Genomic DNA, 24,201 nt, shown 5'->3' with positions numbered 1-24,201 from the left:
AGACATGTACTCAGATATGTTCTTGTCCTGCATCAGTGTCAGGCCCTCCCTGAAACAAAAAAGAAAGAAAAAAATGTTAACAGTAACAAAAAAGAGAAGTCAAAGCTCTAAAGCAGGAACTGGATATGTCTAGGCTTCTTGTCAAATCATCTGCCCTTTGGTCACAGCTGTCGGCTGAGAACTTCTCAGCAGCGTGGAAGTGGGGAACCAGTGCAACCAGCAGAAGCCTTGCGAGGCCCTGGGACTGTGACAAGCCCTACCAGGGGTGGGGGTGTGCTGGGCTCTGCTGCTCGACAGGGCCTGGGCGCGATCACCTGCTTCTGCAGCTGCGCTGGTCTTGGTGCAGGGAGCACCCCCACCTCTCCCTGATGTCTGAAGCAGGGCAGAGGTGCCTGGCAGAGTGAAGGCTCTACCCTTCGTTTGCAGAAGAGCCTGATACGACACGAAAGCAGCTGTTACGTGACCGCTGTGAGCCAGGAACAGCACGCAGCAGTCATGTGTGGCAGCAGACAGGAACAAGCAGCACAGTTTCCCAAGCTGTGGCAGCAAGTGGGGAACCAAAGGAATAGCAATGGGGTAAAACATGTTCTTACTGGTAACTTGTGGGTTCAGATCAGAGCAGGCCACAGCTCGTACGTGACCAACAGTTATTGTTCACTGTGCTGGCTGCAGAAGCATGCACAGAGGTACCTTTGGTTTTCTGAGCCCACATCCCACACTGGAAACCAAGGCCCACCAAGCAGACTTCTAGTTTGACCAAGACACGCTACGAAATAAGTTGTTTTCATAGCTGATTCATACTACTTCTGCTTACTTCTATACATGGTCTAATCTCATAAATGTCTTTGAGTGTTTGTAGCTAACCATATTCACCACTACTCATTAATTGTGATTACAGACAGTCAAAACCTCTGGTACTCTGCTCCTTTCTGCACTTTGAGCAAGACACTAGGCAGCTCTATTTTAAGGCAATAGTCTTGCCAACAGGCTTTAACATCTCAGTTGCACCCGGGCAACTCAGCTCAGCAAGACTGGCTTATGGTTGTATGAGGAAGGATTTCAGTGATCGAGCCTGATGAATCCTCACAAATGGTTTTCCTGGCAGTCAGATCTCTTTGTAGGTCAACATTCACAATGTTCATGCCATAGCAGATTTACTTCTGCTAAATCTCCTGTCAGCTGCAGAGAGATGCAGAAGCAAAGCAAATTGAGCTTCTAAATCTTGCCACCTCCCCCAAGCACAGCTCTTCCTCTAATGGCAAGAAAACTTCTTGTCATCTTGATTCTTTCTCTGCCCTTTCCCCAGCAGTCTGGAGAGATCACCAAGCGGTGCACAGTATCATAGCCTGCTTCTCAGGCACCGCCTGGCACTTTGCCTCGGTCTTTCAAACAAGCCCATTGTCTCCTTCCAAACGATTCTCCCTTTTTTAAAAAAATTCCCAACTACCCACAGAATTTGTCTCCATCCCATCCTCCTGCCCTCCCTTGTCTCCCTAGCTGATCCCTTCTCCAGCCCTTCCTGCTGACAAACAAGCTTCCCTAGCACCTTCTCATGTCTGAAACCATCTTCCTACATTTCTCTCCCTGTGTATGTATATATATATGTGTGTGTGTGTGTGTGTGTGTGTGTGTGTGTGTGTATACATATGTACACACACACATATATATTCTTCTAATTATTTTTAATTTTCTCTGGAATTGTGGTATTTCACTCAGCAGTGTGTTTTCACGTACCATGCAGAGAAGTTGCTATGCAAAATGAAGTTGTACTGTGTACTAGCTGGAGTAAATCAATTTGATCAGTCATATGCTATAAATTGCACATATCTAATCTGATCTGCTGCCTGCGTTCTTTCAGAATGTTCTGACGCTCAGTAAAGTGCTGTACCAACATCTAATCTGCTCAATCTTCATTTTTCCCCTGGGAGTTTATGAGACCTAATGCCTCTGTCTCTCTGTGAGGCCACGAGAATGTGGTGCAGCTAAACCTCAGTTTGCAAGCAACTTAATCTCTAGGTTACTAGTAGGCAAAAAGCACTACCACAGAAATAACCAACAGAAAAACTAAAAAGGGTGAAAAGAGCAGGTAAGGAAAGCAGTTCACCCCAACTGCTTCACCATGGGCTGGATTTCACCAGACACAAGGAAAGAACACTTTGTTCAGGAACTGCATTTGGGATATGCAAGCTCTGGCAAGAATTACTTAGTCTGAAACAAGTGAAGATAAATTAATAGAGTTTCCATTGAATTTGCCAGGACAATTATTTTCAGCCTATTTAAAAATATTCACAGTGTACTTCAACATAACATCACAAGGACTGACTTGAAAAAAATGATGCAAGCAGGAGGGAGGTCGCTAGCTTAGGACACAGGTAGAGCCACTGCTGAAATTGGTGCTGCAAGTCTTAGCAGGCTACTGCAGTGCTAGTTGCAGGGGGACCTTACAAATATTTTAACACAAGGGAAAACACAAAAGGTTTATGACTGTTGCATTTTCTTTGCTCCCACAAAAATCCTTTTCTGACTTGTACAAAGAACAAGTTCATGTTTGTCGGGTTGGGGTGGGAGAGGGGGAAATGCAACCCGGATGCTGCACATTGCTGCTGCTGACACTGACTTCTGCATTCAGAGCTTGACAGCACACGGGAAGCCACCAGGATTTCGGATGTTTCAGAAGAACGAGCCTGATCTCAAGTTATGAAAACAAGTGCAAAAAATAGCATCTAAGTTTTGATTAAAGACAAATCAAACTCAGGTCAAACAAAATATTTGGTGTGATAACTGGATAATAACATCTTATCATAATACTCTCAAACATGGTAGGCATTAAATTTAGTATCATATCAATGTAAGGCAGAATTTTTTCATTAAAAAAACTAGGAAAAAAGGTTACTTTTACAATTTTAAGCCTCTTTTCCTCTTTTAAAATCAGGAACATATGGAATGATTTTTAACTCAGACTGATCAGCATTTTCTGATTTATGACATTTGCACTGATTGGCTTACTACAAGCTCCACTGCTGGACGCAGGCCCACCACAGCGGGCGCAGAGGGCTCATCCCCGCAGACACCACTTTCCCCAGAGAAGCAGACAAGGGAGAGCTGCACCATTTGCTTCTGTAGGGCAGACCGCTTTTCACACTCGCTGTTTTTACAGTATCTGGCAGGTCACTGGGCTCATAATATATTAGAACCTTTTATTACCTTATTATTACTTTATTATTACCTTAGTAATTTGGCGTTACAGATTCAAATGGCTGAAATGCAATGAGAGGCTTGCTGCGCTGCCTGATCAGATGGAAGCACCTCCACTGCACTGGCAGTTCAGCTGTGGCACAAAAGCATATGCTGTCAGACAGCTAATGCAAACACTTCAAACAGAAAGAAAAGTTTTAGGGAGGTCCTGAGGCTGGATCAACTGCACATTTTTGACTGAGAATAAAATGTAACAAACTTTTATATATATATATATATATATATATATATATGTATATATATATATATATATAAAAAACAACAAAACAGTGCTAAGGTATTAATATTTAAGAATTCAAACTTCTATATGCTTCTAGGCATATGCAGTGAAACAACAGGAAAACTGGTTGAAATACACCCAAAGCCGTGTTGCTTGAGCATGTTCAAATGCATGCATTTGTCTTCATGTTACACTCATACAAGCGTTGGACAGTCAGGTGGACGTGTGGAGAGATCTTCGCTCTCCTACTCTGGCCCTATACACTATGTTAGAGGGACAATGCTAGGTATAGCACAACAGCATCTCTGCACAAGTCATTTAAAAAATAAACATCAGAAAACTGGGTAGGAGATTTTTATTGGCAACAGGAATCTGCTTTTCTTCACTGCAGTACTTTATAGATGGTCTTTAAAGAAAAACACAAAAATGACTGTACTGTTTATAAACAAAATATTTCATTGTTTTTAGATAACATTTTCAAGGCACTCTCATGCTGCAGTTTTAAATTTCACTTGGTAAGAGAATGAATCCTTCAAAAATCCCACCTTTCTGAAATAAAACACACACCTGCAAAGTTAAGTGAAACAACCAAAAATGCAAAGTAGATCCTGACCATAAACTATGTTTGTTCCTGGAATCACGCTGAGAATCTGTAGTTACAAAATGTTTACTTTCTTGGGGATTTTCTACATTGGTTGCTATTTGTGAAACCAAAGATGAGATTCATCTCACTTAGTATTAGCTATCTAAAAGTTGGATAGTCTGAGGCAGTCACTTCAGTTCCTCTAAGGTCCGCAAAAAGAGATGGGTGCCTCAGAAGAACTGTTCATCTCGTACGTACAGGTATCCACAAAAGAACTAGACAAACCATCCTCTGCCAGAAACTACTTTTCTGTATTGTCAATAGGGAGAGCTTAAATTCAATCAGACATTTTTTAACAGGAATTCAGGACAGCATATTAAACTAAAATCCACCATAAGTTATCAGTTATCGTTTTTACCTCTGCATTTTAAATGAAACTCAGGAATCACTGACATAACATTCTTTTCCATATATGGTCCTCATAAGACAGCAGGTGTTTTGGTATAAACAATTATATCATAACAGCCCCAACTGAGGGAGAAGACTGAATGCAGGCTTACTTCACAGATGAATTAGGCTACTTAGATTGCTTTTATTAAAAAACAAAAAAACCCAACACTTAAAAATTGAGAACAGCATTCAAAATACAATTCTATAATGCTGATCTACTTGAAATGAAAACCTGTCAGCCAAAAGCATTTTGAAAACAGAACAAGAGTTCAGCCCACCATATTTGAATCAGAAGTAGTCAGCACTAATTCTGTAGAGTTATTACTTTTACTGTATTTTCCATGTGTGATTTCTTGTTTAAAGTACACAAATAGGTCCATTCAGTCCTGGAGTTCTATTTGTATTGCTTGTATTTCTGACTCATTCAGGATTGTCGATCTTAGGTTTTACCACCATCAGTATCAGAGCGGTGCTATGCTCTATCTCCAGTGTACACTGAACAGCTACATTTTGCTAAACAAGCATCATTATAAACACAGGTAAAGTCTCATTAAGCACACATTTTGGTTCCACATTTTCTATTCAACCCGTCAGGACATCCTCAGTGAGGATTTTGTTACCTCACGCCAGTAGCTTTCAGTATTGCAACATTTTGGCACTAGATTGGTGGCACATAACTTGGTCTCATGGAGGTATCAAAGTATAACATCTCTTTTGCTGTTGACAGGAAGGTCACAGAGAGGCTTGTCTCACATTTCCCTACCACTAAGTGTCATGGAAGTGCTGGATTATAATTCTTTACTCTTTGTAGCGAGTCTTGCAGGAGGTGTGAAGGGATCAGATTCCTGTTCCAGCTAGAAGGCATCAGAGGCAGGATGCAGTGAATCCTCTGCTGACAGCTCGCTTTCGGAGGAAGCTCCTCTTTGCTTGGTGCTAGGAGAAAAGGCCCAGAAAACTGCAGGAAACATAATACAGTTCCTGCACAAGGACATTGGACTGGCTGGCAGCACCACCTCTCCAGCTGAGTTTCTAAAAGCAGAATTCCAAAGATTTTCTTTGGGAAAGAAGACAAAATTCTGTAATACAGATCCAGAGCAGCTTGTCTGGGACACCAGAACATCACAGCCTTTTACTATGATGGTGCTGGGTGAGTTCAAGCCTACTCACACTGGCATCAGAGAAAAATGATAATGATAGGTAAATAAAAATTGTGGTTATAGTGTTCAAATGCATTCTAGCCTGAGGATATAAAGGGTGCATATCTTTAGTCACTAGCACTCCACTAACACCATCAGCTGAAGATGTGGCCTGAAAATTTTATGCTGACAGTGAACTCTTCCCTGGAAATTGGCTCTGAACAACACATTGCTTCAAAATGCCCCTCAGTTAAGGCTGACCATGGCAGAGGTGATAAAGATTAGTAAAACTGCTCCTGAATTTAGTTCTCAAGACAAAGCAATAACCAGAGACTTAATCTGGCCATCCTCACTGGTAAAAACTCCCCATAACTGAAATGAATAAATAGCAAAATCACAGCTAATATCACCAATAACAAAAATAATTACCCAGGACAAAGTATCACGAAATGAGTAGCACCAAGGATGCTCAGGCACACACATCCTTTCTAAAAAAGCGAAAATAGCAGCACTTTGGCTCAAACAAAAATGTTATTCCAGTGTTCGCTCAGAGCAGTACTGTGGCGTCCTGACCCCAAGTGCAACGTTTTTACAGAAAAGCTTGCTGGAAAAAATAGATCAGAGTTCACTGTTTAGTAAGAGACTGGTTATGATCACAGCACAATTCCCCTGAAGTCAATTCATTGCCTCTAAAGTCAGTAAGAATTCTGCTGTTGTCTTCTAGAGAGGAAAGCCTGGACCTTGACAGAGACTGCTACTGAGCTTGGATTTTCATACAAACACAAACATTCCCCTTCCAGAGAAATTATTGTCCATTTTACCAACAGAGCTAAAATCAGAGGCTTGTCCTAGTGTGTAAGGCACACGTGATCAGAGCTCTCCAACATGAAGGGCAGTCTGAGTAACTTCAGACCAGAGTATTTACCTTCTCACAGACCTGCTTCTGTCAGTAGTTCCACAATACGTGCCAGCACGCAGAAGAGGACTCGGTTCTACTGTCATCTGCTTGAGCTCCCAGACTCGAGAGAGCTGTTTGCTTCACTGAAGGCAGAATCTAGCCCTGAGTCAGCAGCAGGAAATTTGGTACGGACTTCCAGACACAACCTAAGCCTGAAGATAATTCAGCAGATACACATTTTTTGCCATGTGGATTAGAGGTCATGGATGCATTTTACCAGTCTGCAGACATTAAAGGTTAGAGTTCAGTAATAAAGGCAGAAAAAAAAATCATCAGAAAAACAAACGACAGCTCACAGTAACAGTGTTTTACCAGCAGCCTTTATCTGTCATTGCTGTAGTATTATTGCATAGATTTCCAGTTCATTGACCCAGATGAATACCTGTCAAAATAATCACACCTTTGTTTCTTTAGTTCTGGCCTTTGAACAGCCTTTAGGTCAAAATGGCATTTTTGAGATTAGCACTCTGGCAATTGCTCATAAAAACAGTGGCAAGTTGTTTAAATAGAAGTGCTGCTGAAGGACAGAACACAAGACCTTTACAGCAAATTTCATTCTTCAAAAAAAGCAATCATATTAAAAATATATAATCTATGATGGAAAATTCTACTTTATTCCTATCATGGAAAATAAGAAATACTCCATACACAGAGTACATTTAAAATCTATAGTGCCAAGTTCTGCACTGAATTCAATGGGAACTTTGCTAAAGTAACAATTAGAAATCTGATTTTAAGGCCACTATAATCATTAGGATTTTTTTTTTTTTTTTTTTTTTTTTTTGATTTCACAGTTACTTGGATTTCATCTAACAGTGAATTGTTCAATCAATAATAAATAAGCACAATAAAGAGTAAATCATATGTCAATAACATATACTCTCCTTTCCCTTCCATACCTATTCACATGTCCAAAACTGGCCACAAACTACACCCAATACTGATTGCGCTTTAACGTTGGGTTTGTCTTTCGACAGTACTGAATCATTTCAGGATCAAGGTTTAAACAGCTACTTTGCAAAGACTGTTTTACAGGATGAGAAACTACTGCAGGATGCAGCTGTTGATGGTTGATTGGTGTGAATGTTGTGGCTGTACTTTTCTCAACCCCCTTCAAGAGAGGGGTCACTGTAACAGTGGGTACCGTCACGCTCCGTTCCAGACCATGACCTGAACTACCGAGTGTTGCATCCATCTGATTTTTGACAAGTGGTTTTGCCTTCTCTTTTTTCTGACACATTAACAAAATACACACAGAAATAACAGCAATAAAGAGTAACACAGACACCAAGACCAGGGGGATAATGATGTACCAAGGGTTGCTGCTTTCATTTGGTTGCTTTCTGGGACTCCTAGCATTGGCTTGGACTGTGCCCTCAGCCTCTGTTGATTCACTTGTTGCCACCACCAGATTAGGCAGTGGACCTTCCTCGTGTAGATCTCCCCAGTGATTCTGACCTTGCCGCATGGTTGGTGCAGTCTTCCATGCTGCTACTGTAGGTTCGTCGTTGTGGGAGGAAACTGGTGCCTCATCCTTTGAGGTAGTGAGAATATTTAAAGTGGTTTTCCTGGTTAAGAAAGGCACTTCAGTTGTAAAATGCTGCACAAGCAGGGGGTCATATGGCACTATGGAGTACTGAAAACAGCCGACAGCAGGCTGCACGTCATCTGCCCTGAGCATAAAAGTGAATGAGTCATTTAAAACATCGATGCCTGTCATATTTGTATCTATGTCTAGGAGTACAACACCGCTATCAATGTCAGTCTGGGTAAATGTCTGAATATCTTCAAACACTGCATTATTCATCAGGCTCCTCTTTACGATTCTTCCATGATATGGGGGTACTATCACTTCAAATCTAGGATTACTGTGTGTCAAATTAGCTAGCTCAGAAGCATTCAGGTCATTGCTTCTGAATTTGTAAACTGCTTGATTTGAAATTTGCATGTCAGCAGTAACTTGTACTAAAGGTTTCATTGTGATGTTCAGCACTTGTCCTGTTAGATTGCCTTCGGCAGTGAACACCATAAACTCCAATACTTCTCTGAATGCAGTGAGATTTGTCAGGTAGTAAGACAGCCTTCCTAAGTACAAATCCGCCTGCTCAAATTTAGTAACCTGCTCATTTCCAATCATCAGGTGCCCAAATTTGAGGGGCTGAGTTACTTCATACATAATATTAGTACTTTTTCCATTTGTGACAGCTGCTAGATGAACGTTAGTAATAGTGACAGATGTCTGGCCTTGCAGAAGTGCAACATCAGTATGATTTACCAGGACAAGAGCAATTGGTATGACTTCAAGACTGAAAAGTTTGTATAAAGGGCGATGTTTACCATCAGTTACACTGAAATAAAACACCCCAGAGGATGAACTTCCATCCTGTACAAACCAAATTCTGCCATTGTCAACATCAGCTTGTGTGAAATCCTGTATGGAGACACTGAGATTGCTCTTTGTTGCTAAATAACCATTGTTAGGATTACTAATAACAGCATATTTGAGCTCGCTTGGGGGGTTATCTAGGTCTTCAACTTTCAGATTCTCTGACCCCAGCACTGACACATCTCCCTGCAGGACTTTCAAGCGTAGCCTTTTAGTCTTCAGTTCTGGAGCTTGGTCATTCACTGGAACAACAGTGATATTAAACATCTCTTCTAAAACATCGCCATGGGGCTTTGTAGCAGATTTGCTCTTTAGGTTTAACCAAACAGCAAAAGTGAAATTGTCAGTGAGTGATTCAGAATCATCATGCACATACACAATTCCAAATTTGTTCAGTATGTACTGGGAGAAGTTAGGTTTCTCTTTCGTAACATTTCTTTCTCCAACAATAATCATGCCACATTGGGGTAAAGATATAACTTGATACCAGATTTCATACATGGAGCGTTGTACTTCAGGTAACTTAATCAGCAGATTTGAAGCATCTAAATTAGTTTTGTTGATTAAGACTCTACCTCCTTCCTGGACAACAGCACCTAGCAGAAAGGAAATCAGAAGCTTAAAAACTGAACAATTTATAGTTGCAATGCTTCAAAAATCAGATATGCATGTCAAATACAGATGATGCTCAGAAAAGAACTGTGAAATCAAATGTTTCTCTTTCATAGAATCTTTGATTTCCATGTGTCACGGCTAGAAATATATTACTACTATTTTTAAATACAGATTTAAATATAAGAAACTATATTTTCTATTGATGCATAGAGCAAGATTATGTAAATATCAGTATCTCACAGCTCCAGATGGTGCTTTCATTATCCCTACTATTATAGCAAAATGGAGGATACCTACTACAACAGTATCAAGGATCAAACATATGTAGTTAATATCATTTTTAAAGATGCAGTGATGCAGTTTTTCAAGCTACTATCTACAATATACTCTGTGTTAAAAGTATTCTGGTCATTTGTTACTGAAGAAAAATTATCCTTCAGTTTTTTACACTTGCTCATTGGAAACCAGAAAGGTCCAAAATTGTTAGAAGACTCAAAGAGCACAGCATCTCCACCTGTGTTTGCTAGAAGACGACTGTTCCGATCATGCCTGGTAATTCCATACGAAATGGCAATATGGAACACCTGGAGGTCCAGGGTTGATGGTGGAGAGGAGACAGTAAAAGAAAAGAAATCTTCTGCACTCCAGTCGGCTGCCTCAGCTTGTAAGTGCTCATACATGATCACACCTTCATCTACCTGTTTAAGATCAAGAAAGCCACAGATGCAAGAGGAAAAAAAATTTTAAATATAGAGGTGGAAGGAAAGAAAAAAAAATCATAACACTGTTCAATAGAGGACCGTGTACCTTAGTCCATGCATAATGACTGAACATATAACTTACCTAAAGAGATTATTTTGTATTTCTTTTTCTCTGAAGATTAAATCTGTGTTGGCTGACAAGCATACTTGAAGGTAGGGGAAATGTTACTGGGACGAATGCTTGATAAAGGCCTTACGCTAAGAACAGAGGCATAAAACATTGAGAAACTTATCTCAAATTAGCAATGGAAGCTATGAATGTGAGCTCTGATAGACTGTACCTTTAGAGAAGACTGCCATATGACTAGGGGATTTTCCTTTATAAGGATACCGTCTAGACTGGACTAATTGTTCTAGAAAAACATATGAAAGAATGAAGGCTTGAAAAAAATTTTGATGGATCATGTTTTTCATAGTAGATAGCAAAAGATACTTGGTGAGAGACTACTGAAACCTGAAGTAGATGCAATGACCATGAAAATATTTTCTCCTTTCTAACCAAGCAGCCAACGAGAGAGCTTAATCGAAAATTTCTGTATCATGGGAGGAAGAGGGATACCTAAGAAACAGGAAGGAAGCTAGCTTGTCATGTTCCTGCTTGGGAGACCCTGCAGATCCTTACAAGAAAATCTCGTCAGTCTCACAGGCAGGATTTAAGCTTCAACAGAGAATCCTGCAGTTAATCTTCAGAGAAATAAATATACGTACACGATACAGCCATTCACTTGTTCAGGTCCGAAAGCAAAGGATAGCATTTTCATACTAGGATTCTCATCAGCTGGAACTACACCAGAACTTTAGGATTGATAACATTATGTACTGAAAGTACAATGACGTTCCCAGTAACCACAAGATTAGGACACTACTTTAATCTCAATCAGTAAATTCAGCCTCCACTTGATAATTCATCCACTGACCTGGAGAGAAAACAGCTACCTATTAAATCCTTGGCAGCTTCCCAAGCAACTACTGGCCTGGCTTATCTGTATTAGTTTATAATTGCCAAAGAGCTCACCATCTGAGATGGTGCCAGTTCTACGTTTAGAACTGGTAAGGAGGTTGCAAGCACCCTAGAGGAATTCATTAGTAGATGTTTCTATGACATATGCTTGAAAGGTGTGAAAAAGAAAACCAAAACCCAGCCAGCAGAGCACTTTAGCACTGCAGAATCTGAGCTGTAATGACAGACAGAGCTAATCCTGAAACCATTGCAAGAGCCCCCACTGACATCACGTAGGAAACAGGGCTTCCAGGGTCAATTTTCTCAACAGCCTCAAAAACATCCTGTCTTATTGACTAAGAAATTCGAACTGACATTATAAAATCTCATACATAAATCTCCACATTCATGCTTTCCCTATCGTGATTTAATTCTTAATAGCTATTATGTGAAAAAATATTCAAAAGTGATATTAAAAGGATATGCTAGTTCAGGATAATTTTCCAGAACATTTCTCTATGACTTTAAGTTGGAGAAAGCAAATTTATATAAGAAGAACTGGCACAATATTCAGTCTATAAATCCCTTGGTGTTTACTACCAACTGTTAAATCTTCCTAGGGTGGTGGTGGGGGGGGGGTTGTTGTTTTTTAATTGCAAGCCAATATTAATATCTGGGCTAATAAGAAAATAGCACTAGTGTGGATTCTGTTGTTTACCTCTGCAATGATTTTAAATAGAATGAATAAATGTTGGCTTGCTGCAAGATGAAAATACTTTCAGATATTATAGAAAGTACTGGTCGAAGAATGAGGAAAAAGAAAAACCGCAAACCTCATGTTGAAAATGACTGTGCTATACTTTTAAGTCTGTTTAATGAGCAAATTAATTTTCTTATATTGTTTGCAAAACAACTGTCCTTGAAAAAATTCACTAGAATTCAATAGTGATTTCAGCCTTTTTTTCCTTTTTTGCAATGAGGAAATAAACTATACAACATAAAGAAGAGTTCAGCACCACAGCAAAAGTATCAACTTCTTGTAGGATCTAGCTACATACTGCTTGTCAGAAGCACTGAATGTGAAAATTTAAATTTCACAATATAGACCAAAGTCAATGAAACTCAAAAGAACTAAATTAACCCAAAATACTTTTAAATTCAAATCAGATTTATAAGCATTTTGTAACTAACATAAGCTGAAGGATTTATTTTCCAAGTAATGAAGAATATACTATATCTGTAATACTAATATTATTTCTTCACTGATACTTTATTTCATGTGGCTGTAACACACTAGATAGCTAATGTTTATTTTAGATCTTTTTTTTTCTTCCTTATTCCCATCCTCTATCAGAATGACTAGCAAGCTCATTAAGACACCACAATTTACTCCCTAAGCTCTACTTGTTTGAAGTGAAAACCACCAGTACAAATAACTCAAGCAGGGAAGAAAAATACACACATTACTACAGCTCAAATCCTTACACAATTTCTAAAGTTCAAAGGAAATTTAGTTACATTAGTAAGGACTAAAGCAATAGGTAAAAAATGCCATGCTATAGCATGCTACTGCCCCAAAAGCATGTAGAGATCGTATCTTTAGGCTAAGAGAGCAAAACTTCAAAACTTTAGCTGTAAGATTTTCTGTCTCACATTCTTAACTGTTTCATCTAACACTCATAAAATCATACATTTTAGGAACAGAACAGTGTCATTACACAGTCCACCTTTCTCGTAATGTACAACACAGAATCCAGCTTAGTAGTTATTGCAACAAGGCCAATAACAAAATGGGACTAGAATACAGTATTAAAAGAGATGCCCTGTCTTCATCTTGGTTTATACAACTCTTGTGGAGATTCTACTACAGTCCTCGGTGAAGTTGTTTCAAAGTCTAACGATAACTGTAGTTATTAAAAATGTGAACCTTTCTAGATTTTATTGGCAAATTTCAATTTCTAGCCAATAGGTTTTCTCATTTTTTTCATTTCCTAGATCAAACATTTACTTTCTTAATCTGCAAATGTAGATTAGGACCAAATTACCTCTTAATCTTTCCTCCAACAAAGTCAGAAGATTGAGTTCCTTCTATTTCCCCCTACTAAATAATCTACTGAGAGTAGCTTATTTAACAGAGGACACTTATATTCAAACTTTGCACACAGATGTAAGTCATTTATTTTCAGTTGCAGTTTCTCAGGGGACATTTTCCATCAAGCTACATGAGCTGTCACTTTTCTAGTCTTCCAAGTATGAGTGACTGTATCATGGATGAGATTCTTTAAACACCTAATATCCCAGCCAATGAAGTCAATAAAAATCAGCTTGGGGATGTCAATGAGGACTGCATATAGCTTAAATGAATCTGATGCTTGGAGTTTTCATATAGCAAAAGGCAGCTCCTTCCATCAGAAATTAAATGCTTCCAACCTCTGACTGCTGGCAACAGAACAACTCTTCTTGAAAAATACTGTTACAGGCAAAACAGTGGAAATGGCCAAGACTATGTGAGCATCCAAGAAGAGGGAAAAAAAAGGCTCCTCTTGCATTCAGTACTAATGCCAGATATTTAATGACACAGTAAATCTAGGCAATTGCATTGATGGGTCATATATGGCCCATTATGGCCTGGTTACCAAACAGATAGAAATGGATGAGACAAAGAGCAAGCAACTGGGTTGGCCTTTGAAGTAACAATCTATCCCAGAACTATTATAAAGTAAATGCTTACCATAGACTGTGTAAAACTGAGGACTTCCTGAGTGGTATTACCAGAATTTACTCTGATCAGTCTTCCAAGTTTTGGGGAAGTTACAATCATAAAAGTTATAGTTCTGTTTCCTGCATTGGTCACATCATTGGTCACAGCTCTCAGATCATGTTGTGAAATAGGTTTCCTGGAACCTAAAAAATGTGAATTAAAAGTAACTCAGATTTGCAACTGTAATTTTTCATGAAGGGTCAGTTTTATATGCATAACTCAGCCACTCATCTAATTACTGTACTTCAAATTTTAATAGTGTTTAATAAGATCAGCAGTATTATTCTTTTCCTAGTTACCTTCCTAGGTACCTTTAAATAATACAATTCTTCCATAGGTTTTCATTCAAAAAAAAACATAAATATGAACTATCTTTGTTTTACAGACATGAAAAATACACAGTTCTCTACAAGAAATACAATTACTAAATAATTAGCTTCTGAAAAAAAAAAATCCCAAGTAAGGAATAAAGCACGATGAGAAGTCCTGCTCCTGCATTACATGTCTAGCAGTGAATTCAGATTCCAGTTGCAGACACCATTGCTAATTTCTTTGGTAGTCCCATTTGCTCACAGAAGGCAGGGTGATTTGGCAAGGTCTGCCTTAATCCAGTAGTTTTTAGTGAACACACATAAACCAAAATCAATTAATGTCAGGTATCTGAACTATGCTTTATCGATATGAAGAGACGATTACCATTAAAAAAACACTGAACTAAAAATAGTGAGGACATCACACATACAAACAATGGCCTGAACTGAAACGACATATTCCCTAGACAGATGGAGACTGAGGGGTAATAAATTCCTTTTAATACATAACACTGCACTATCTAGTACATTCTGGCTTAAAGACTGTAGAGAGCTTTCTGGATTTTAGCCCAACCAAGACAGTTTTTGACATGGCTGTAACAAAAACAAAGACATACTTATTGCTAGCTGTTGTGTAAGCTACACCCAGCAATGACAGGGCTGCAAAATATCAGGATTTTATCTGCCTTCTTCTTGATGTAATCTCTCCTCACAGTATACACTCAGCAACTAAACCTGATGTTTACTATGATGCATTTGGAAGAGCAACAGATTCCTGTAAGTTTCAAACAGAAATAATTCTAGGAGTTCCCCATCAGTCCCATTTCCGCCTCTCTTGTATATTGGGTTTTTGAGTACCAAGCTTTATAGGTATCAATATATAATTTCAGACACTAGCCATATGTATCTTTGAAATATGAATTAGCAACCCATCTCCACTAAAGCATAATCTTTACAGAGAAGTAACACAAAATGTGTTCCTGCTATAATATTCAGCAGAAAAAAATACAGCAAGCAAACTGATGAATGGGAAGCAATTTTGCAAGCATTTGGTAACCTTAGGATTCTGCCTGTTTACACGTGGTTGTGCCCTGGCTCAAATCACATCTACTTTGAAACAGAGTTGATGTAACAAAATGAAATCCTCTTGCTCTGTCTCTTTTCTCCTTTTCATCTTCCCATGCCTCTCTGTATCCATAGTCCTTAAAAAAGCAAATCAGTCCCTCAGGTCTAGGATTCTCTTGCACAGTAACTAATTCAAGACATGCCCCTCCTCTTCCTCTCTCTACTTTTCCTTTCCCTTTTCTGTGTGCCAAGGTGGTGAAGAAGCATGACCTTGTGTTGTGCACACAGCAGATGTGTTCAGGAATGTAGAACAGAGAGCAACAGTTAATCAGACCACATGTTATCTGCACAACACAGCTATTTCTCAACAACCTCATACTTATGCAAATCAGGGTCCAGTGTCCTAAGAGATTAAGACAGAGTGACTCTCAAAAACAGTTATGCTGTAGTGATGGATGGTACCACTTCAATTTTTCATGATAATGATATCACGCATCACATTTACAACACTGCCATCGCAGTACAGGGCAGAGGGTGGAGGGGACATGTACCTCAGTGCCATAAAGCCCTGGCTTGTTCCTCATAGACCTGATCTCACTCAAGAGCCAGGACTTCGCTGAAGCAAAGGCTGAAATATAGTTTAGCACTGCATCTCATCCTTTCCTGTGAAATGGGATCCTCCCTCAGACAACCCCCTCCTTTCCCCATATTTCTCCTGGGACCTGAAAGCCTTTTCCAGCACCTGCAGCAGCTCTGCTCTGGTTCAACACCTTAACAGAAAGGGCAACATTTCACTAGCCAACACACTGGGTAAAGGGAAGGGAAGTGAGAACAAATCCTGATCCCAAGCATGGGAGCACAGACATCACACAAGCAAAACCACACAAATTCTGGGAAGAGAGAAAGAGGAGAAAGACGTACTGCAAGGATGGGTGGTGCAGAGCACAGCAGCACTAAGCTATGCAGGCGAAATACAAAAGCATAACACCATTATCAGTATCTAATAACTCTGGTATCCGTAATAATTTTGTTTTCTTTTCTTACTGCCTACAAAATTGGGAAAGGACTCTGGCATAAGCATTCTTCCTATCACTGCTACACAGCTATGGATTATCTCATCTACTGCCTGGCTCAGACAGCTCAGCTTCTGAGCAACTACAACCCTTCTTCTCAAACAGCAACTCAGCTCATTCTTTCTTTGAGCAATTGCTTCCTTGAAAAGAGCAAATCTTCATATTTCAGTTACATAGCACATGTAGGAAAAACTTATATATCTATCAATTTAGTGAGCATACCAAATAAAATAAGCTTCTGACAGACAGAGAAAATCCATAAATTGCAAAAACAAATCTGGTATATTCAACAGGAAAGAGGACAGCAGTACATGTGCTTATAAAATTTCAGAAGAATATGCTTGAGAAAATAGTTTACACCCAGTCATGAAGACATGGCAAATTCTTCACAATGTATTCTTCCCTGGAGAGAAAATCTTTCAAGTTGTCTCAAAATTAACATTTCCTGCAGTGCTATAAAATATAACGGGACACTGGCTATTGTTTATGTGTGGGTGAGCAGCTGGCACCACCACTGTTTGAACAGTCATTCCAAGATGATCAAGTATCAGCATTCGCTCACTGAAACCTGTACAGCTCGAGAATATCTTTAAAAATTGGTAAAACCAAAAGAGGTAAAAAAGGTAGCAAAGTTGTCATTAAAAAAGTATTACTAACTCAAAGTAAGTGAGAATTCAGCAAAAGCTGTATGCCTAGATGAATATGGCTTGCAGTGCTGGAAAAAAAATATTATATTTTCCAACCTGGAGAACTGACAGAAACTCTGAGACTTTTCTTCTATGAAAGTATCAGGCATATTTTCCTTACAACTATCTTTGGCTTAAGATAGAATTCCTATAAACCTCTGTGCCTGAGGCACCCTTACACACCAAAATCACAGACAGATTAATAAGCCTTGTAAGTGGATTTATCTGAATCCCATTTATATCGACTGAATTAGAAGATCATGCTGCTACAATCCCATTTTTTGTTGCCTATGTTTAAGTGGCTTTCATTGCAAGCCTTTATTTATATAGCTTATATACAGGAAGTTTAAGAAACTGAAGTACTTCTTTTCTGTTTAGGATTAATAAATCAAGGCACAGATTAATAGTTAAGAGCTTTCCCAGTGTTGAACTTCTCTCTGGCTATATGCACCATATTCAGAGAAAAAAAAAAGGAAAGAAAGTAGTACAAACAACATCTACATGAGAAGTCTGATGGAAGACATTGCTGATAGAAGACTAATCTTTATTTCTGTTTTAATCCCGTACTTAATGTTAGATCACTAACTCAGTGAGGGATTACTCTTGCCAATGCAAAGCAATAAGCAGTTCTGGTTAGACTCTCTTAACTCATTAGTTCCTGCAGGAGTAGGATTTCATTAAAAAAATACGAAGCTGCTGACCCAGCTATTTCCAAATGCACAAATATGAACCAAGGCTGTTCAGTCTGGTTCATCGGTGAGTCCCAGCTGCTCTCCATAACTCCGCTCAAATAAGAAAGCGAACATGCGTTCTAGTTAGCTTGAGTGTGCTATTCAGAGCCCCATGGACTTGGGCTTCACTCTGCTTCTGCTAGGCAAACTCACAACCAGCTGAGAGAGGCTGAATATTCTAACCAGCACTTTGCATCTTTATTTCTACAAATGCAATATTGAACTTTTAAACAAATTTGAACAGGAAATTTTCAGTGCTTAGGCAAACAGTGTTACTGCACGCTGCACTACATATTTCACTGCCTATTTCCATCACTGACAGCACAAACACATATCAAAAAATCAAAGCCCACACAACAGTAAGAACATTTGAGACATGACTGATCTTTTAAAAATCAGACAGATGGGCGTTTCCATGTACAGTTATCTATAGTTTAGTCAGCTATATAACAAATAACTGTATACATGGTAGCTTATGAAACTACTTCCAAGTGCACAAAATCAAGATAATCTGTTAAAACCAAACCTGGAAAGACGCCGAGTCCTTTGTTGACTTCCAGGCTAACTATTAGAGTCTGAGCTGTGATGCTAAAAATTTGTCGAGGTGCAAAGTTCAAACCATCTGTAACCTGAAAGCTGAAGCCTCCAGACATTGCTCCTGTAGAAAACAAAACATTAAATTTCTTTTATTTTCCCATTTTTCATCTAAAACACACAAACATACACTGCGTACATTTTGCTTTTGACCATAGTGAAAAAACCCAGTCATCCTGAAGTCATTTTTTGATCAGTATTTCTGCATCTTAATCAAAAATTAAATAAAATCATAATGCAGAGAACACCATCCCATGCACATGGCTTTTGCTTAAACTGAAGGGCAAATATTCCATGGATGTAAATCAGCAGACTGCCCCTTCCCTTCTTCTTTCACTGAACCCAGTGGAGCTGAAACCAGTTTAAACATGGGGAGAAACTGGCCCCAAGTTTTCTCCTCCCTTTATACCTTAGGAGGGACCTGAGCACTTAAATGGTCAAATTTTGGCAGAGATGTAATTTTGGTAGAAAAACAGGTAGAACAGCCTTTCATTTGGTTTAGATTTAACCTGGGAGCTGATTCACTCTGTTTCCTTTTCCTCTGCTTTCCCTTCAGCTTTGCTGAAGAGGATATGTTGTCACAGCTCAAACTATTTCAGGGGTTATGTGCACTCATAATAAATGCCCATTTTCTTCTTTAATCTTAGTACCTATATGTAGTCTGGCATAAGCAATAGTAAAATATTTCCAGGAAATTAAGTGAATTCCCGTAAAAATATATTTCTCGGAACTGACTTTTTAAGATGCACAGTGCTTTAAACAGAGGGTCCTCAAACTATTTAGGTAGAAAAAGAGAACGAAAATTTACAATATTAACTGCTGCCAGGAGTCACTCTTGCTCTTCTGTTTGCTTTGCCACACGAACATATATCCTAAAGGTTGCCATGTACTTTTATGTGAAGATCAGCACTCCTTGCCTAACCATAAATTAATATACCAGAAGAATCAATGTTGGTTCTGAGACTGGTTAAAAACTCCCCTAGGGAAGTTAACTACACTTAACTGTTCCCCTAGGGAATCATAGTTAACAAATCACCTATGGCAAGCACAGAAGCAGCCCTGGAATATCAAATCTTTTTTTTTAAAAAAAAAGCTTTTATTTTCTCTTGATAAAAACACACAAGTGGTTGCACATTTAAAAGGACAATGAGGAGTTTAGGATTTGCCTTAGGTTGGGAGGAGAATGCTTACTTTGCTTTACTTGCTTTCTTGACTAATGAAGAGCAGCTTTCTGACTGAAATAATCAGAAATTTGTCATCGACAGAATCAGGAACAGAACTAAACCCTCAAGTGCTACTTGGGTGAAGCATGTATTACTGTAGCATAATTAATTTTAAAGGGGTAACTAATTGGAAGTAATAAAAAGGACACCAGGAAGAGGGTTGCGAGAACTGCACTGCAAGACATTTGAGGCTTAAGGAGAGCTGACAGTTCAGTTCAGCAGGGTTTAAGAGCAGACTCTCTCCTGCCAAAGTGGGCAGGCAGTACCCTGAAGTGCAAGCAAGGGTGGAAGAAGGGAAGCAATTTCCACACTGAGAGAAAAGGAAAGGTATGTTCTGTTTCTGCATTTAAGCTTGTGACAGAACATGCAGGGATTATTGAGGACAAAACTTCAGGGGAAAACCTAAGAAAAAAGAAGCAGATTTGCAACTCAGCACTGAATAAAAGCAACAACTTGCAATTCACAACATCAAACAAAGATGAAGAAAAAGGTTTTACAGAGATTAATATCAGAGGCATGAAAGCAAAAATATGGTACTACTTTCTTTTGCAATACAAAACAACCTGAAGACGAACATTACAATGTAGAGATGCAGAAGACTTTTGACAGCTGGAACCATCAGTGCTATCAGGAGTAGCCAGTGGACAGAAGAGCAATCTCAGCCCCCAAAACGCTTTTGCTTTGGAAAGGTTTAGAGTGAGCAGGAAGAGCAGAAACCAGACTATGGAGGGCAGGAAATTGGGTATTTCTCAGGAGTAGCCAAAGAAGTTAGTATACACTAAAAGACTCAAGGTAAGGACCAGAACAACAGTTGAAGGGGAAAGAAGAGTAATGATAGCAACCAGGTAAGGAAAGGCCCCAGGACAAGGCTGGGGGCAAGAAGATGAGTACACTTCCAGCAATAATCATGAAGGAGGAAAGAAAATCCCAGACTGAGAAAGAAGAAAAAATGAAATAGCAGGAGTCCTTTATGAAACACTGGCCATGATGGTGAGTGGATGGCAGAGACAGAGCAGCTGCAGGAGCAAGCACATGACTGGAGTAGTTTTACATTTCAGTTTTACTGTACAGCCCACACTCCTGCTCACTGAAAAATGAAATTTGCTATTTCTTTTACTTCTTTTAATCTATCTAGATTCATTCCCTAAAGCTGCAGGTGTGCATTTACCCCTTCTGAAACACAGTGGATTCAGTTCCTCAAATTAAGACTACCATCTTCCTTCTACCGTTCCGTCACGACAGGGGCTTTACATGTCAAAATCTCCCTTGGAACAACAGCTTAAACAGCTTGACTCACTTTTGCCATGTTCTTGACCTCCTATTTGAATAGAATACCTAGAGCTCACCAACAGCTATTACACTGTTTGCAAAGCAACTTCAGCAACACATATACACTCTGCAAAATATTGCCTTTGAAGTCAGAGCTTTTCAACCTGCACCAACATTCATGAAGTCACAGCACAGATCTGAAATGACTGCTAAACCCAAGAGCACTAATTTTCCCTTCATCAGGGCTGGTGGGAGAGCACTGTACCCCTCTCAAATTCTTATCCAAAACACAGCTGGCTTATTTCTGTTTTAGCTCCTCTTTTCTTCTCCTTTCAGCTAAGGTAATATTAAAACAGAGCTGGAGCAGAAGAAAAGCAGCTGAATTCCTTTGTAGCCTGAAGGGAAGGTTGACATCACCCACAGGAACCATTATTTCATTGCCCAGAGCTCCTCAGGAACATGACTATACTCTGTCAGCTACCTGGGAGCCTGTTAATCCATGAAGAGCTCTGCAGGATGGAAAAGCTCCGGAAGATACTCGGTAACAATGATCAAAAAACTCAATTTCATATCTCATGTCTACATTTGTTCCTGCAAGCCATGGACTTACGTTCAGAAGGACATTGCCACTAACGGAACAACTAGTATTTCTTCCCCAGAATAGAGGAGGTTCTTGGTGGGCACATATTTAAATAGTTATAGGACTCTTTCCTGTTTAGTTTGTAAGAACATGTATCACACAAACAGTGGTCTGAGACTTTTGTGACATTACAAGGACATCCTCAAAAGATTACAAACACAAACAAACTGAACAGGACCAGTATTCTGGTAACAGAGGTTGTATTTTTGGAACCACATACCACTGTGTACAAATACCAGCTGCCCATCTATTATATGAGCCTGAGTAAAATTAAGGATGCTGTTGTTTGGAGAAGACTTCAGAGCCAAGTGCCCATTGCTAGGCAGAGTAAGGGTGTATATCAGTTCAGATGGTGAGGAGTCCTTGTCTTCTGCACAGAGGTCGTCAACAGTTATTTCTGTGACTGAACCCACCCAGACCTAGGAAAATAACAGAAAATAAAAACAGGGGAAAAAAAGCACGAAGAAAAAGAAAGAATACAGATTCTTACTGTATGTCACTATAAGACATTTCCTTACTGTCCATCCAAATTTGTGATCCTGGATGGCAATGGTTAATGTTGGCAAATGATTTTCAAAAACAAGACAATGAAATAACACTAGCAAACACATTCAGTATCAGTTTGGATTTTAGATAGCAGCAGTACAAGTGCTCTGTTTGTCAGGCTCTATCCAAATTCTTAAAAACACAGCAAAACTGTATTTTGATAACTGAGTCAAGGAACTCCTTTCCAACACATACATATGAACACTAGTGTCACGTACTTCACAGTGGGTAGGACATTCAACATACTCAACTTTCATTACAGGAAAAGGAAAAAGAAAAACAGCCTGAGGACAACAAAATCTTTAATATAAATGAAACACTTCTTGTAGCTGAAGTATTTTCTTTTTACCGTATGCACTAAAGGCCCTTTCTTGTACACTGAAAAATTCCCAGAGGTGTTCCTTCCAGTGGGAGATGAGGGCACCAACACCTCCAACAGCTGTTTGGCACTTTGCATGCTTCAAGTCAAAATAAATAACTAGTATTAGGAAGATGGTGTAAAACCTGTTACTTAATTCTAGAAAATACACTTGCATTTTTTTAGCTAAAGTACACACTGCAAGATCTTTCTTTTGAGCAGAGAGGACTGCTATCTGAGCATCATTCATAACTCTCTGCTTAATTTCTGGTTTGGAAACAGTAAGCAACAGCCTGCTTTACTCCTCATCTTTGCAGTATTTACTTAGAATTACTGACTAAGCACTAAGACTAACAAAAAACAATACGTATTTCCCTGAAAATGAAATAAAGTCCCTAAACATTCAATACACCAATGTCAATTCATTTCATGCAGTTTATTTCATTGTGTATAATCTTTAAAGCCTGAGTCTTTAAAACCTTGGCTTGAGCTTCAAAACACTCACTCTATTGTCCTTTCCTGTCTTCCTAGGGCCTTAGTACACTTTTAGTAAGTATCTGGTAGTAATATCACACCAAAAGGTTAAAGAGTGTACATGATCCTTGACAAAGGATGTTTTACATCTGCCAAAAATAAGCTTCAATAATCACAATTTTTCCCTAAGTATTAATGTTACTGTTTAATGAAAATTATCAATGCAATACTGACTTTTTTAAAAGTCACTGGGATTTTTGCCATGGCATTTCAATAGAAGCAGAATTTCAGCCTCCATTGTATCACAAAATCTTTGCCATGGTAAACAAGACACTGTAATGAAATTATACGTGTTTTCCAACTAAGAAAACAGGTCTGAAAAAAAAAGTTGAGATGTTTTCTATCACAGAAATGTAACACATCTTGCAAACATGAAATAGCCATTTTCTTCTTGAAATATTTATTTCTCTATAATGTAATTACTAGAGAAGTTTGATAGAAGATGTTACCTAGGAAAACACAGGTTGGTAACTAACAGCAAAGGTGGACTTCTCTAATGACCAGAGTCACTAGCTGAGAGCATTAGTGTCACTGGTTTGGTGTTCTGAGACCATCCGAACTCATGTCACTAACACTTGCTTCAGACTATTCTACACAGAAAATACAAGGTCACATATAGAGTACAGAAAAACATAAGAAAGGACTATGCAAATATGTTACCACATAAGACTCTGGCTAAACTTCCATAAGTTTTTAAAAAATTTTCTCTTACTAGAAGAAAAATTGAGTTTTTTGACTGTAAAATCAGTGTTTATTTCTATTGTACCAGGACATTAATACTTTTTTTTTTTTTTTTTTTTTTAAGTACTGTACATGCTGAGGTCCTCTGTGACCTGTAACACGATCCTCGAAGAATGAAAGGAGATACACGAGCTGAAAAGGGCTGTAGGGAAGCGGGCACTCAGAATACCACAAATACTGTTCAAGCAGTTTATTTTCCACATCTAGGACCAAGTCCTCCTTGAAGGACACCATGAAAACTGTAAGCTCCATCTCTAGGATGCAGTATTACATTGATTTTGCATTTGCCTAACACTTTTGGCATGGTCCACAGAAAGGTTTGCGACCCTGCCTGCAGGGAAATAATCCATTCTGGTCTGCTTACA

The 24,201-nt window shown here is 39.0% G+C and overlaps 1 protein-coding gene across 3 annotated transcripts in view; it reads right to left on the bottom strand.

Annotated features, from left to right (window-relative positions):
• Positions 1-4,626: 4,626 nt before the first annotated feature.
• Positions 4,627-24,201, bottom strand: part of LOC134153696 (chondroitin sulfate proteoglycan 4-like) — a 39,982-nt gene continuing 20,407 nt past the window's right edge. Inside the window, exons 6-11 of one of the 3 annotated variants that reach the window (XR_009961204.1) lie at positions 21,878-22,076; positions 18,458-18,589; positions 14,036-14,208; positions 10,118-10,301; positions 6,570-9,584; positions 4,627-5,537 (exon numbers count right to left, since the gene is read on the bottom strand). Coding sequence is in view for 1 of the 3 variants with exons in the window: in XM_062600072.1 (XP_062456056.1) it covers positions 7,531-9,584; positions 10,118-10,301; positions 14,036-14,208; positions 18,458-18,589; positions 21,878-22,076 (2,742 nt within the window). In the remaining 2 variants the exon portion in view is untranslated. Of the gene's footprint in view, positions 9,585-10,117; positions 10,302-14,035; positions 14,209-18,457; positions 18,590-21,877; positions 22,077-24,201 lie in introns of all 3 variants that reach the window. The other 2 variants (XR_009961205.1, XM_062600072.1) reach the window with 2 other exon arrangements.

The sequence above is a fragment of the Rhea pennata genome, chromosome Z, assembly GCF_028389875.1.
Source record: "Rhea pennata isolate bPtePen1 chromosome Z, bPtePen1.pri, whole genome shotgun sequence".
In the NCBI taxonomy this organism is placed as follows: domain Eukaryota; kingdom Metazoa; phylum Chordata; class Aves; order Rheiformes; family Rheidae; genus Rhea; species Rhea pennata.
Note: the sequence above shows the minus strand (reverse complement) of the source record. Positions and strands in the feature narration are given on the sequence as shown.